Source organism: Rhipicephalus sanguineus, chromosome 11 (assembly GCF_013339695.2).
Source record: "Rhipicephalus sanguineus isolate Rsan-2018 chromosome 11, BIME_Rsan_1.4, whole genome shotgun sequence".
Lineage (NCBI taxonomy): Eukaryota > Metazoa > Arthropoda > Arachnida > Ixodida > Ixodidae > Rhipicephalus > Rhipicephalus sanguineus.
Genome location: NC_051186.1, coordinates 135,555,850 through 135,571,191, shown reverse-complemented (window position 1 = coordinate 135,571,191; position 15,342 = coordinate 135,555,850). Strand labels below are relative to the sequence as shown.

Here is a 15,342-nt window from a genome sequence, read left to right as displayed (position 1 = left end):
ACCCAACGCCGGCCAAATATATTTCGCATCTTTCGTTTACTTGATCCTGAGGCCAAATTTGCGCTAAAAAAAAGTGAACCTGACCATATCCTCGTTTTTCTAACCGCAATGGGAAGAAGCCCCAACTTTCTACGCGGACGCGGCCACAGACCTTGCACAGTAATTGTCAGTGTGGCCAATCCCCCTCGTGGGTATGTGCCAGTCTCCTCAGGGCAAACAAACAAACAAACAAACAAACAAACAAACCTTGCACAGACCACGAGCTCTTCTACATTATCCACTCCACAGACACGCTCGTCAACAACGTCATGGAGCTCGACTGACGAAGAAGAGACTGCGCGCGATGGAAGTGCGTCTGCAGTTTTTTTAGGCAACAAGTCGGCCTTCCCAAGCAGATGCTACGACAGCGTACCGACAGCGACCGCGGAACTTCAAGCAACGCGTGGTGACGGCACTGCAAACCACTGCAAATTGTCCACCGCGTGCACCTACTCGCGCTTCTGGACGTTCGACGACTTATGGCTAGCCTGAGGCGTCATTAACCCTTTCAGCCCTGGATTTTTTATTTTGGTCGGGGACATTTTTTGTGTTTGTTTTCCTAATAGTTATGACCTCAGAAGACCACAAACGAAAAATTGAGCCAGTGGTGCAATTATTAATGGATTTACAGACATGACATCAAATTAGGTCATCAGGGCTCAGCGGTTGTGAAATGAGAAAATGGCATCTTTTTTCCCGCTATTCACTAGAGTACACAAAGTGTGAACCACGTCTCATTTTTCAATGTGATACTCATTGAAACAGCTTCGGTACGTCGACCCGAAAATTGCGCTTAGCCGCCTCAGCTGACCCGCCTCGGCGTCACCCATGACTTCGGTCAAGCTTCGTCTTCACTACAGCTCCCAGCTCCGCAAGCATGTCACCATTTTGGTGTCAAACGCAGTGGGGATCATTGAAGAAGTACTCCCCCAAGGATGGCCAGTTTTGGTTTCATTTCCGAGGTGCTAGGGGAAATGTTGTGTCATGGTGTCAATTGACACCGCCAGGGCCGAAAGGGTTAAAGACGCAAAAATGATGCATCGTCGGAAGATGCGATCAACACGTGCGTGCCATCACAGTGCGTGCCACCCGCAGCCGTTATTCCGCAACTGTCGCACCGCTCCATCCACTGCCGTAACGACCGACTGCGCGAATTTTTTCGCCCATGCGAAAAAATTAAAGATCAATTCGCCTCATTTCCGATCCAGAGTGCTTCCAGTAGCATGGCCTCCTCGGTAGCTACATCTACGATCGTTCAACGCGTCTGCGTGCATAGTGTCATAGCTTCCTCTCTTCTTTAGAGGGGGGGCGAGGATAGAGTTTTAGTATTCGTTAATATACTGAGAGATATATTAGCTTCATATCTGCATCTCTGCATGCTTTCAAGCTGCACTGCGACAGCGAAAGCAGTTCTGTCTGTACTGAGTACTCGAATAGAGTTGCTCGGCGGAACAGGGTAGCCACCATGAAGCACTCTTGTACCGCTAAGATTGGGGAATGTTTCGGTAGTCTCGCACGGTGCGACGGACGGGTGGCGGCATGTCGGTGACTATCAGCGGGAAGCAGTTATCGTTGCTGCTGTTCGTGTCTTTCATGCTCGGCGTCGGCGTCGGGTACAAGCTGAAAACCCTGCGCGTTCATTATCTCAAGCAGCGCCGGGATTGGCTCGCCTCCCGGCTGGCCACGGCGCAGCAGAAGCTTGAAGGTGAACTGAGGCCCTGACCATCAGCCCCTGCAGGTGAGCTTTCCCACGACAACACGCGTGTGCTTTGGCTAGTGTTACTTTAGCCACATCTAGTGAACCTGACCATCTAGAGAGCCTGTTCTCCGACGATGTAGACCAGTGACATGGCGTGACACAGTCAGGGGGGCGGTTTCGGGGGGTTTCTACCCCCACCACAATTTTTTAAAATTTTGTATGTGTGTGTGTATGTGTGTGTGTGTGTGTGTATATATATAGGGAGTGGATATTCGCCCGGCATCCGGCTGAATTGCGCGAGCGGAACTTGGCCGGCAGTGTCTCCTCATTGGCCGGCTGTAGTCACGTGGTTAATGCCGGAATCCTGAGGCAGAAAGCGCTTTGCCGGCACGGGTGTATTTGCCGAGTGTCATTTCGCGAGTGGCCGTCAAGCGAAGATGCCGGCATTTAGTGAGAGAACAATTATATGCCGGTAGTTTGACTTACCCACGCCGTCGCCACATCCGAAAACGCACGCCGTGACGGCAACAGTTGTCCGGTTCTGGTTTGGCCGGCAGTTTGCTTTTGCGGCCGGCCGTCAAGCGACGAGCGCCGGCACTTAGCGCACGGGTATTTGCGAGTTTCATTTCGCGAGCGGCCGTCAAGCAAAGAGTGCCAGCATTTAGACCCACGCCGTCGCCACGTCTGAAAACGCACGCCGTGACGGCAACAGAGTTGTCTGGTTGTGGTTTGACCGGCAGTTTGCTTTCGCGAGCGGCCGGCCGTCAAGCGACGAGCGCCGGCGCTTAGCGCGGAGACAATTATTTGCCGGTAGTTTTACTTATCCATAATATAGCCTCCCCTGAAAACAGGCAGCTGTGACTACTACGACGGCACAAGTCGTCCGGTTGTGGTTTGACCGGCATGCAGTTTGCTTTCGCGAGCGGCAGGCCGTCAAGCGACGAGCGCCGGCACTCAGCGCGGAGACAATTATTTGCCGGTAGTTTTACTTATCCATGGTATAGCGTCCCCTGAAAACATGCTGTGACTACTACGACGGCACAAGTCGTCCGGTTGTGGTTTGACCGGCATTTGCGCTGTTACTTCGTTTAACTCAGTTAGAACCTGACGGTATATCCTCCACTTAGAATGCCCTGCGAACTTCGCAAGTGTACCTGAGTGTACCGTTGCCTTTCATAGTGCACATTGGAGTGAAAAAAAAAAGGGGGGGGAGGGGGGGTCGTGTTTCAATTTTTTATTTCTATGTTGCCAAAATAAATGTCATACATTTAGAAGTTACGAAAAATTCTGAAATGCACAATACTCACACGAAAGTTTCATATTTTTGTTCTTTGGCTGCCTCTGATGACATATGGAAGGGCTATGTATGATATCAGCAAAGGCGCTACTGAACATCTTGTGCGTTTCTATGAGATGAAAAAGTCCTTGGCCTGGGAATGTCGCTGGAGCCAACATTTCAACAAACGGGCCTGCTTTGTCAGGGCAGCCTTGATGATAACAAGTCCACCTGTCGAAATGTTGGCTCTAGCAACATGCCTTTTCAATGATTTTTTAAATCTCTGCAAGCTTCCATCTTATCCTGAATTTGTCTTTGAATGTCGACAACACACTCCTCACATTGCTTTTTTTTTCTTGTTGCGTGGTACACAAAAAGTAATTTCAGGCGTTATAAAAGGCAACACAAGTCTTAGTTTACACAATTTTAACATGGAAGAAGATATGCACATAAATATTGTCAAAGTCACCTGCAGTGGGAACATTGCAGTTTCTTCTCTGACTACCTCAAATCAGATGGAGGGGTATGATAATGGCAATTAGTAGAGGTCAAACTCTACACAACAGGTAATGTCAGGTGATATAAAAAAGTAGCACGTCTCAGTTTTAAACAATTTTAACATGGAAGATATGCACATAAATATTGTCAAAGGTCAAGATATGCACATAAATATTGTCAAAAGTCACCTGCAGTGGGAACATTGCACAGTTTCTTCTTTGACTACCTCAAATCAGATGGAGGGGTATGATAATGGCAATTAGTAGAGGTCAAACTCTACACAAAGGGTAACGTCAGGTGATATAAAAAAGTAGCATGTCTCAGTTTCAAACAATTTTAACATGGAAGATATGCACATAAATATTGTCAAAAGTCACCCGCAGTGGGAACATTGCACAGTTTCTTCTTTGGCTACCTCAAATCAGATGGAGGGGTATGATAATGGCAATTAGTAGAGGTCAAACTCTACACAAAGGGTAACGTCAGGTGATATAAAAAAGTAGCACGTCTCAGTTTCAAACAATTTTAACATGGAAGATATGCACATAAATATTGTCAAAAGTCACCCGCAGTGGGAACATTGCACAGTTTCTTCTTTGGCTACCTCAAATCAGATGGAGGGGTATGATACCAGCTACAGTGCCAGTCAAACCCTTCATTGTCTCCATGACATTTCTCACTTTTTTTGTTGTTGCATGGTACACAAAAGGTCATTTCAGAATGGCTTGCACATGATGCCATAGACGCAGCTTCTCAATGAACTGGCACTGCACGATGGTGGCTCTGATGACAAACAAGTTTCGTCTGTGAAAAGAACATGGCAGGAACATCTCTGTGTGCAAATAACAAAAGTACATGCATATGCGTGATGTTTTGATAACATTAATGTGGCATCGCTAAACGCCGCGTCCCCACATGCTGGTGCTCCAACACGGTGCTTTCAATGACATCAATGCAAGCCATCAATAACAAGTAACAAAGTTGTTTGTACAATGTTGACGTGAAAGCCAATGCACAATGTTGACCTATATAATAGTCACACACTTGGAACATTGCCACAGTTTCTTTTTTGGCTGCCTCTTCAACAATGTGCAAGGTATATGGTACCAGCAGAGACACCAATCACAAAAAATAGTCAAACTTCTCAAGCTCTTCGTGACACTGTTCACATTCCCACTGGTGCATCCAGAACACCACAGTTCAGCAAATCTGGCTTTGTTTCCACATCTTCTTCAAGAATTTTATCATTGAGGGCACTGATAACACCTAAACAGTTGCACTCAGAATATTAGGTGGTATCGTAATCGTCGGTGATTTTTTTCCCCTTTATTTCACCATGTTTGTCACCGACGTGGCGGGACTACGTCACACTATCTTGACATGTATCGGCAAATAATTGTCTCCGCGCTAGTCGCTTGACGGCCGGCCGCTCGCGAAAGCAAACTGCCGGTCAAACCACAACCGGAGGACTTGTGCCGTCGTAGTAGTCACAGCCTGTTTTCAGGGGAGGCTATACCATGGATAAGTAAAACTACCGGCAAATAATTGTCTCCCCGCTAAGCGCTCGTCGCTTGACGGCCGGCCGCTCGCGAAAGCAAACTGCCGGTCACACCACAACCGGACGACTTGTGCCATCGTAGTAGTCACAGCTGCCTGTTGATAAGTAAAACTCGCTCGTCGCTTGACGGCCGGCCGCTCGCGAAAGCAAACTGCCGGTCAAACCACAACCAGACAACTCTGTTGCTGTCACGGCGTGCGTTTTCAGACGTGGCTACGGCGTTGGCAAGTCAAACTACCGGCATGTAATTGTTCCCGCACTAAATGCCGGCACTCTTCGCTTGACGGCCGCTCGCGAAATGAAACTCGCAAATACCCGTGCGCTAAGTGCCGGCGCTCGTCGCTTGACGGCCGGCCGCAAAAGCAAACTGCCGGCCAAACCAGAACCGGACAATTGTTGCCGTCACGGCGTGCGTTTTCAGATGGGTTTCAGATGTGGCGACGGCGTGGGTAAGTCAAACTACCGGCATATAATTGTTCTCTCACTAAATGCCGGCACTCTTCGCTTGACGGCCGCTCACGAAATGACACTCGGCAAATACCCGTGCCGGCAAAGCGCTTTTTGCGACAGGATGCCGGCATTAACCACGTGACTACAGCCGGCCAATGAGGAGACACTGCCGGCCAAGTTCCGCTCGCGCAATTCAGCCGGATGCCGGGCGAATATCCACTCCCATATATATATATGTGTGTGTGTGTGTGTGTGTGTGTGTAGGCATACATACGCACGAACATATGTAAAGGGGGAAGGGGTTGGACCCCTCCTGAAAAACATTTCTGGCTATGTCCCTGAGGAGACTGATTATGGAGCAAGGAAACACCACACGGGAGCATCACGTGGCAATCGTGATGCCTAGTGAAAAATTTATATGGGACCCAATCAGGAGATAGGCAAGAACTATTGCTGACCGTGGTCAGCCGGGCTGTTTGATTGTAAAGAGTATCATGAAACATCGTTCCAGTGCGCAAACACGGACTGGCACAGTAGCTGACGCCAGGAATGCTACACCTGAACTCAGTTTTATTGCACAAAAGAAAAACAGACTTTATGTAATCCAGGCAGTGGCACAAAGAATCACGTGGATGTTAAAAGCAAGACTGCGCTGTGTCCTGTCTTGCTTTCACAGTGCATCTGATTCTTTGCGCTACAGCCTGGATTATTATGTACTACAAACTAGCCCATGAGTTGTATTTTTTGGTGGAATGTGTATGCCCTCATTGAATATGAAGTTGGTGTGGTGTATGTACCGCATTCTCTTCGCTTGTGAGAAACGTTGACTTCTCCTAGCTCCCTAGGTGCTGTCTCGATGAGCGCTTGCTAGAATGTCCCAGGAATGTCTTCCCTGGAAACATAACTGTAGCCGCCATATCTGTTCCAATGCGCCTGAATCACTGGGATAATTATGCTAAAATCTTTGAGATTCCCCAATCAGCATCTACAAATTATCTTACTATGTACAATCTCAATTAGAATATGCCTCACTGATTTGGTCACCCCATCTAATGAATGCATGACGCTATGCATAATGTCATGTATAGAACCAATACTTAGCAATTTGTTTTTATTGCACCTGGACAAAACACTTGCTACCGAACTACTAACAACAAAGGTGTGCAAAGGTTTTAGGCATGCTGACGATTTTGTGTTTCCTTTAGATTGCAATGCATGAAATTTTAAACGAGAAGTTGAGAAAGTATTGCCCATCGCAGGAACATGTCTAGAACCCCTGCAGATAACCCACGAATTACCGAGTGAAGCAGGTATCCGGTTTTTAGATATTAAGTTCATTTTTAAAGGAAGCCATGTGTGCTGGAGTTGCAAGCCACGAGCTAAAAAACCCATCCTTCCATTTAACTCTGCACATTCGAAACTAACCAAGTGGGCAATCATAAACCTATGCATCAAGAACGCCTTGCAAAAATCCTGGCCTTGTTTGATGGAAATAAGTTTGGCCCAACAATGTACTCGTCTTTCAGAGGCCGTATACCCGAGGCAGATGATAGTTTCTGTGGTCGAAAAACTTCTGAAGACCATACGGGATTCTAGCAATGGTTCATGTCCATTACGTGAAGAAGCACAGAAGACTATGGTAATTCCATATATTCATAGGCTATTGCACAATTTCAAGACAATAGCCCAACATGCTGAGGTTAAATTCCGAGGCGAAAACAGCGCGTACAGACGAGTACGAACAGACACAAGAAAAGGCACAGACACAGGCGCTGACTAACAACTGAAGTTTATTGCTCATACGCCACGAAAATAAATAGCACGTATCAACAAAAAACCAATACGAAGAGAGACACAGCAAAAAAAGCAAGGCTTGATAGGACACTCAAAGCAGTTAGCCAGTGGGACCGTGTTTATCTAGCCCCCGATAGGAAGGCTAGCTCTTTATCTAACAGGGCTATTGATGGGGCGCTTACGCAGCTGTCCTGTAATTTCACGATATTTTGGGCCTCCATGATTTCTCGGGTTACTTTATCGCTGGACCTGCGTAATACTTTCGTGTTGTTGAATTGGGGCGCGCATTCACAATCTCGACAGTGGATGCCCAGGTGTCCTGAAATTCGCACGGTCACATTGTATTTATGTTCTAACAATCTTTTGTTAAGGCATCGGCCGGTCTGGCCGACGTAAGTGCGTCCGCAAGACAAGGGAATGGAATAGACGACTCCCTCAGTACAGGACACGAACTTGTCGCGGTGATTAGTGGTGCAGCCAACCTTCGTCCGACCCATTTGATTCACTCGTTTGCAAAGACCTGACAAGCGGTCAGGAGCTGAAAACAGAACGTGTATCCCATTTCTGCTGCCTATCTTTCTCAGGTTGTGGGAGATGCCATGTACGTAGGGAATGACCGCACACGTTTTGTCTTTGTCTCTTGCGCGAGTCTTATCTGTCCTTAACATTGTTTCTGCCACTGAGGATAGGAGGGTTATCGGGTGCCCAGCTTGTACAAGACGGCACTTCTGGTTCAAAAAGCTGTTTTTTAGCTTGTGCTCGCACGATTTCTTTATAGCACTGGTGAAGCACGAATGTATGATGCTGCGCTTAACCAACTTCGAGTGGGCTGAATCGAAGGGAAGGATTGGTTTGTTATCCCGAGGCTCAAATGCCCAGCACACATGATTGCTGGTAAAATATAAACCTAATTCTAAAAACCTCATGCAACCATTGGATGGCAGTTCGTGGGTGACAATCAAGGGGTTTAAAACACTTGAAAACTGAGAAAGAATACTTGGAGCCTCCAAATGGATGGCTTCCAGACGGCAATCGAGAATTACAAGGTAATCATCGACAAATCTGAACACTCGCTTCACAATGCTATCGTGAAAGAACTCGTTTAAAACTCTGTCGTGCATAGCCAGAAAAAGGTCACTGAGGATCGGTGCGATAGACGAACCTATACATATTCCTTTCTTTTGAATAAAAAACGAACCATTCCATTCTGCGTAGGTCGATTTCAGGTAAAAGGAAAGCAGGTCTATGAAGTCGGCAGTTGACATGCTACTGGCGTTTTGGAATTTTACAGCCCCATGCTGGTCAATGCAGTCTTTGATACACCTGATCAAGTCTTCATGAGGTATGGCATAATATAAGTCTTTTACGTCAATCGAGAAACCTACTAAGGTCTTGTCACAGTTATCCTTTAAAAACTTCACCACTGGTTCCGCATTCTTTACCAAAAAAGGGTCGTCAATAGCTAGGAGCTTTAGCTGCTTTTGTAAAAAGGAAGCAAGACACTTCTGCCAGGTGCCTGTCTCAGAGACAATGACACGAAATGGAGAACCGACCTTATGGGTTTTGACAGAGAAAAACATTTCTAAACACAAGTGTTTGCTGCTCTCCACTGTACTGCGTAACTTGTCAAGATTTAGGCGTTCACACAGTTTTTTGGCTCTATTCTTTACCTTGCTTAGGCACACGTTGCTGCACTTATCGAATGATGAACCGATGGCTTCTTGGGCCTTGGTCAGGAAGGAGGCTTTGCGGTTCTACCCAAAGGCGAGTACCTGACCAAGGCCCAAGAAGCCATCGGTTCATCATTCGATAAGTGCAGCAACGTGTGCCTAAGCAAGGTAAAGAATAGAGCCAAAAAACTGTGTGAACGCCTAAATCTTGACAAGTTACGCAGTACAGTGGAGAGCAGCAAACACTTGTGTTTAGAAATGTTTTTCTCTGTCAAAACCCATAAGGTCGGTTCTCCATTTCGTGTCATTGTCTCTGAGACAGGCACCTGGCAGAAGTGTCTTGCTTCCTTTTTACAAAAGCAGCTAAAGCTCCTAGCTATTGACGACCCTTTTTTGGTAAAGAATGCGGAACCAGTGGTGAAGTTTTTAAAGGATAACTGTGACAAGACCTTAGTAGGTTTCTCGATTGACGTAAAAGACTTATATTATGCCATACCTCATGAAGACTTGATCAGGTGTATCAAAGACTGCATTGACCAGCATGGGGCTGTAAAATTCCAAAACGCCAGTAGCATGTCAACTGCCGACTTCATAGAGCTGCTTTCCTTTTACCTGAAATCGACCTACGCAGAATGGAATGGTTCGTTTTTTATTCAAAAGAAAGGAATATGTATAGGTTCGTCTATCGCACCGATCCTCAGTGACCTTTTTCTGGCTATGCACGACAGAGTTTTAAACGAGTTCTTTCACGATAGCATTGTGAAGCGAGTGTTCAGATTTGTCGATGATTACCTTGTAATTCTCGATTGCCGTCTGGAAGCCATCCATTTGGAGGCTCCAAGTATTCTTTCTCAGTTTTCAAGTGTTTTAAACCCCTTGATTGTCACCCACGAACTGCCATCCAATGGTTGCATGAGGTTTTTAGAATTAGGTTTATATTTTACCAGCAATCATGTGTGCTGGGCATTTGAGCCTCGGGATAACAAACCAATCCTTCCCTTCGATTCAGCCCACTCGAAGTTGGTTAAGCGCAGCATCATACATTCGTGCTTCACCAGTGCTATAAAGAAATCGTGCGAGCACAAGCTAAAAAACAGCTTTTTGAACCAGAAGTGCCGTCTTGTACAAGCTGGGTACCCGATAACCCTCCTATCCTCAGTGGCAGAAACAATGTTAAGGACAGATAAGACTCGCGCAAGAGACAAAGACAAAACGTGTGCGGTCATTCCCTACGTACATGGCATCTCCCACAACCTGAGAAAGATAGGCAGCAGAAATGGGATACACGTTCTGTTTTCAGCTCCTGACCGCTTGTCAGGTCTTTGCAAACGAGTGAATCAAATGGGTCGGACGAAGGTTGGCTGCACCACTAATCACCGCGACAAGTTCGTGTCCTGTACTGAGGGAGTCGTCTATTCCATTCCCTTGTCTTGCGGACGCACTTACGTCGGCCAGACCGGCCGATGCCTTAACAAAAGATTGTTAGAACATAAATACAATGTGACCGTGCGAATTTCAGGACACCTGGGCATCCACTGTCGAGATTGTGAATGCGCGCCCCAATTCAACAACACGAAAGTATTACGCAGGTCCAGCGATAAAGTAACCCGAGAAATCATGGAGGCCCAAAATATCGTGAAATTACAGGACAGCTGCGTAAGCGCCCCATCAATAGCCCTGTTAGATAAAGAGCTAGCCTTCCTATCGGGGGCTAGATAAACACGGTCCCACTGGCTAACTGCTTTGAGTGTCCTATCAAGCCTTGCTTTTTTTGCTGTGTCTCTCTTCGTATTGGTTTTTTGTTGATACGTGCTATTTATTTTCGTGGCGTATGAGCAATAAACTTCAGTTGTTAGTCAGCGCCTGTGTCTGTGCCTTTTCTTGTGTCTGTTCGTACTCGTCTGTACGCGCTGTTTTCGCCTCGGTATGAACAACCAACTAGCTCGAAACGTGTTATTCCAGAGGTTAAATTGTTGTTTTTTTGCTCCCGATGAACCGGCAAAACTGTGCAAAATGACTGACGCAAAAAGCAGAAAAAAGATATGTGATAAGCAGCATCATGCCAAGTACATATCGTGTAAAGAAGGAATAGTTTACAGCATGCCATTTAAATAGGACAATCATCCCATTGTATTAACATGGGATGATTGCTGGGCTATGTGAGCACGCTAATCATGTTAAGAATAAAACAGGTGGCTGGTCGGTAATCCACTGCAGGAATTGTGGGTGCAGGCCTATGATTGAACAGTGCACTATAATTGCTAGGAGCAAAAATGAAATGAAGCAGTTGATAGCAGAAGCACAACGCATCTCTAAATTGCTAGATGCATCAGCGAGCTGTCCATTGCCTTGTCTGTAAAGGAGATAGCGTATTTGTGTTGTAGTGCACATGTGTAATGTGAAATCTCGAGACGTGTAGTGTGTTGGTGGCACATGTATAAAAGGGCACGCAATTTTCGAAATAAAGCTGTTGTAAGTTTGTTCTAAAAAGAGACAGGGCGTGCAAACACGGACACAAGAAGGAGGTCAGGACACCACAAACGCCGACTAACAACTGAAGAGATGCACAACGGCCGAAAAGAAAGAAGGCACGAAAACTTATCTGCGCATGCCCGTGCAACAGGCGAACCTATCAATCCGGCACTAACGCCTGAGAATTATGCATACGAAAAGGGTCTGAAAAACTCAAAGAGGTTAAGCAGTTCTGCAAATAACTAGATACAGCGACTTGCCAGGTGCCTTGCTCTGAAACGATTGCTCGAAATGGGATCCCGGTCTTATGTGGCTGAAAAAAACAATTCTAAAGTAAGTGATTTAGCCTTCTTGACATTACAAGCTATTCTCTCAAGATTATGTCTTAACAAAAGGTCGACAGCACGTTGCCTAACTACCGATGGCTTAAGTTTTACTGTCCTAAAATTCTTTTCTATGGCTGTTAAGACTTTTTCTGAGAACAAACTGTCCGGCATAATTACAAAATACCCTTCCTTATCTGAAATTACTGGCCTGAGTTTCTTCTCGACACAGTAATTAACCAAAGGCCGGATAGGATCAGAACACTTGAGATGCATATTAGAACCCTTGATGCTAGCAACGCAGTCTGAAATGCAGTGGGAACGCTCTTCTTCAGGAACAAGTCTAGTGATTGTACGCGGCAAACTTAAAACGTCTATTGGTTTCAGGTTCGGCTTAAAACAGTATTTAGGACCTAAGGCTAGGGTTTTGCAGTCACTATCATCTAAGGCAGCTCCTCCAAGGATTAGCAAGTTATTTTGCGGTGGTGGAGAATCCCGGCTGTTGTAAAGGTTTTAGTATGGATATTGAAGACCTGTATTATTCTTTGCCTCATGAGGACTTGTTAAATTGTGTTAATGAATGTATTAACGAACAAGCGCACCAAACAGTTTTCACCGATAAATGTGGTGTTTCTACCGGGGCATTTCTAGAAATCCTTTCCATGTATTTAAAGTCGACGCTGGTAGGTTGGAAGGAAGGCGTTTATGTGCAGAAATCAGGGATATGTATTGGTTCTAAGGTTGCTCCGGTTCTTAGTGATTTATACCTTAGCAAGATTGACATTCTTTTGGAAGGCGCCTTAGGTAATTCGGTTATTAAGGTTTTTCGTTATGTGGACGATTACTTGATCTTTTGTAGTGGTGAGGACTTTGAAAAGGTGGTAACTTCCGTGAGTGAAAAATTTGAAGTAAATGGAGGTGGGCTGAGCTTTACTAAAGAGGTGCCTCAGAATAATGGAATACAATTTCTAGACATTTCCTTAACGTTCCACAAGAACCACGTGTGCTGGCAGTATTCTCCTAGATCTTCGAAACCGCTGTTAAATTTTTCGTCGAAGCACTCGAAGGTTGTAAAAAACGGCATTGCCATGTCTTGCCTTAAATCAGCCCTCACCAAGTCATGTGAGCACAAAATGAGTGATAGCTTTAACGCACAGGTTACGCGTCTTTTAGATGTAGGGTATCCTCGTGATGCAGTGGCCACGGTTGCTGAACGTTTAAAGAAGTCTATTGTGTTAAGTCCGAGCATGGTTGCAGAAAGCGATAGGAAGAAACGTGTCGTAGGTATACCGTACATTCATTGCGTATCTCACAGGCTAAAGAAAGTAGGAAGTAGATACGGCGTTAATGTTGTTTTCACGGCGGCCAATAAGCTAGGTAAGATTTGTGCCGCTGTGCAGAGGAAGAATGAGTGAGTAAAAGACAAGAAGCGGACCGATATTTGTTTCGTAAAACACACCAACAAATTCACTGATTGCCGTACGAGTGTGGTGTGTAAGGTCCCTTTCAGCTGCGGCCGCTTCTACATAGGACAAACGGGCCGATGCATCAACCAGAGATTGTTGGAACATAAGGGATCGCTAACAGGAGGCTCACCTTCTATCTATCTTTACATTGTCGAGATTGTAAGTGCACGCCAAAATTCGATGAATGCGCAGTGTTGTACCGTCATAGAAATGAAGAAACACGCCTGATGATTGAAGCATGGCATATCGAGAATAGTGGTAGCGCATGCGTGAGCCAACCGTCGATTAACTTGCATAAAGATGAAATCAAATGCCTTAACAGTTATCTTCCACATAGACTGCCATGCGTGCCGGATTGATAGGTTCGCCTGTTGCACGGGCATGCGCAGATAAGTTTTCGTGCCTTCTTTCTTTTCAGCCGTTGTGCGTCTCTTCAGTTGTTAGTCGGCGTTTGTGGTGTCCTGACCTCCTTCTTGTGTCCATGTTTGCACGCCCTGTCTCTTTTTAGAATGAATATGTACCAACTAGCTCAGCTCTCTGTTATTGTAAGTTTGTGCTTCGTGTGTCTAATCCCGTTTCTCTTCTGTACGTTCTTAGTTGCGCAACTTTGTGCACTCTAATGGCAAACCAACAGACCAAAATCGCAGCCTTAGTGAAAGTGACAGTGGGCAAGCTTTGAATGCAGCAGCATGATTCAGTGCTCATAGAATAGCAAAAGTGACTGTAATAAGTGCTGTCATGCATATCCATTGAGACAGCTAGTGAAATGGTGGTGGTTCTGTTGCAGGCATGCTTCCAGTTGTAGCTGTTCATGGTGGGGCTGGCAAGGTCTCTCCAGCCATTGTTGAGGAAAAGATGGTGGCCCTGCGTGCTGCAGTGGAGGCAGGATACACGCTGCTTCAGCAGGGAGGCACTTCCCTCGATGCTGTTGAAGCAGCTGTTCGGGTTATGGAGGACCACCCTGCTTTCAATGCTGGTGAGCCCTTGTCGGGTCTCATTTTCACTTGCCTGCATTAAGTGGCACTGCAGACAAAAAGCACCTTTCGTGATGGAGCAGTTGCTCGTGTTTCTAATTATGGCTTTGGTGATTTTATGCACAACCGCTGCCGTATTCTTTGTCGTGAATGGCTGCACAGACCTTGAATTCGCCAAGGGGGGCGTCGATCATTTGGTTGGGTTTCCCCTGATATTCTGTTTCATAGGCTGGGGGAGCTGTATCTCCTCCAAAGCATTTCTCCGCCTCTTCCTACTCTGTGCCTGACTACGTATGGAGCAGCTGTTCTAGCGCCTTATTGTTTTACAGCGAAAGCTGTTATGAGCTCATTTCAACGGCCGTTTTTGGTGCCGTAGTTGTCCGCCGCCGCCGCCGCCGGTGTCCGTAACCACTATCGCACGAAATAAGAAAAAAAAAAAGGAAATAAGAAAAAATTTCCAGGATGGAACGAGGTTCGAACCTGGGCCCTCTGCGTGGGAGCCCAGTGTTCTACCTCGGGGCCATGCCGGTGCTTGAAACTGCGTTGCAAAAAGACCCTATACAGGCTTCTTGTCGGGAAGGAACCACATTAACATATGTATTGTAGTGTGGTAGAAGAGTAAAATAACAACCAGGCGTCACACAAACGCGAATTCTGTAACCGGGCGTCACACAATGCAAATTGCGCAACGAGTGGGTTGTTGAGTGCTTCCAACCCATTACAAAGGCCTCTACAATAATTCTTCATCGTCATCAGCCACAGCATCAAGAAAGTGCACATAATGCCTTACAGATGTTTAGCGAGTACCACGGTTCTCCGCAGATTGACGAAAAATTGCATATGGGCTGCTTCCCTACTTCACAAAAAGTATGATGATTTATAGCGTAGTGGGTTCCTGGCAAGTGCACTTCTATTGGTTGCCAAGGAAGCCCATAAGGCTGACATGATCCATTTCCTCAGGCTCTCAATTAAGTTAATTCCTTCTCTCTATCGCTCTCCGTTTCTCCGGTTAACGTATGTTATAAAGCGTGGTGGCACAGTTAAATAACGACCGGGCGTCACAAAATATGAATTACGTAAGTAGTGGGTCGTTTAAAGCTTCCAACCCATTACAAAGGGCTCG

General features: G+C 46.1%; 1 protein-coding gene across 1 annotated transcript in view; it reads left to right on the top strand.

Moving 5' to 3' along the window:
* Nucleotides 1-1,529: 1,529 nt before the first annotated feature.
* The window catches only part of LOC119374618 (isoaspartyl peptidase/L-asparaginase), a 77,805-nt gene continuing 63,992 nt past the window's right edge, over nt 1,530-15,342 (top strand). Inside the window, exons 1-2 of the mRNA XM_037644783.2 lie at nt 1,530-1,777; nt 14,033-14,221. Coding sequence (XP_037500711.1) covers nt 14,035-14,221 — 187 coding nt within the window. The 5' untranslated portion in view covers nt 1,530-1,777; nt 14,033-14,034. The remainder of the gene's footprint in view (nt 1,778-14,032; nt 14,222-15,342) is intronic.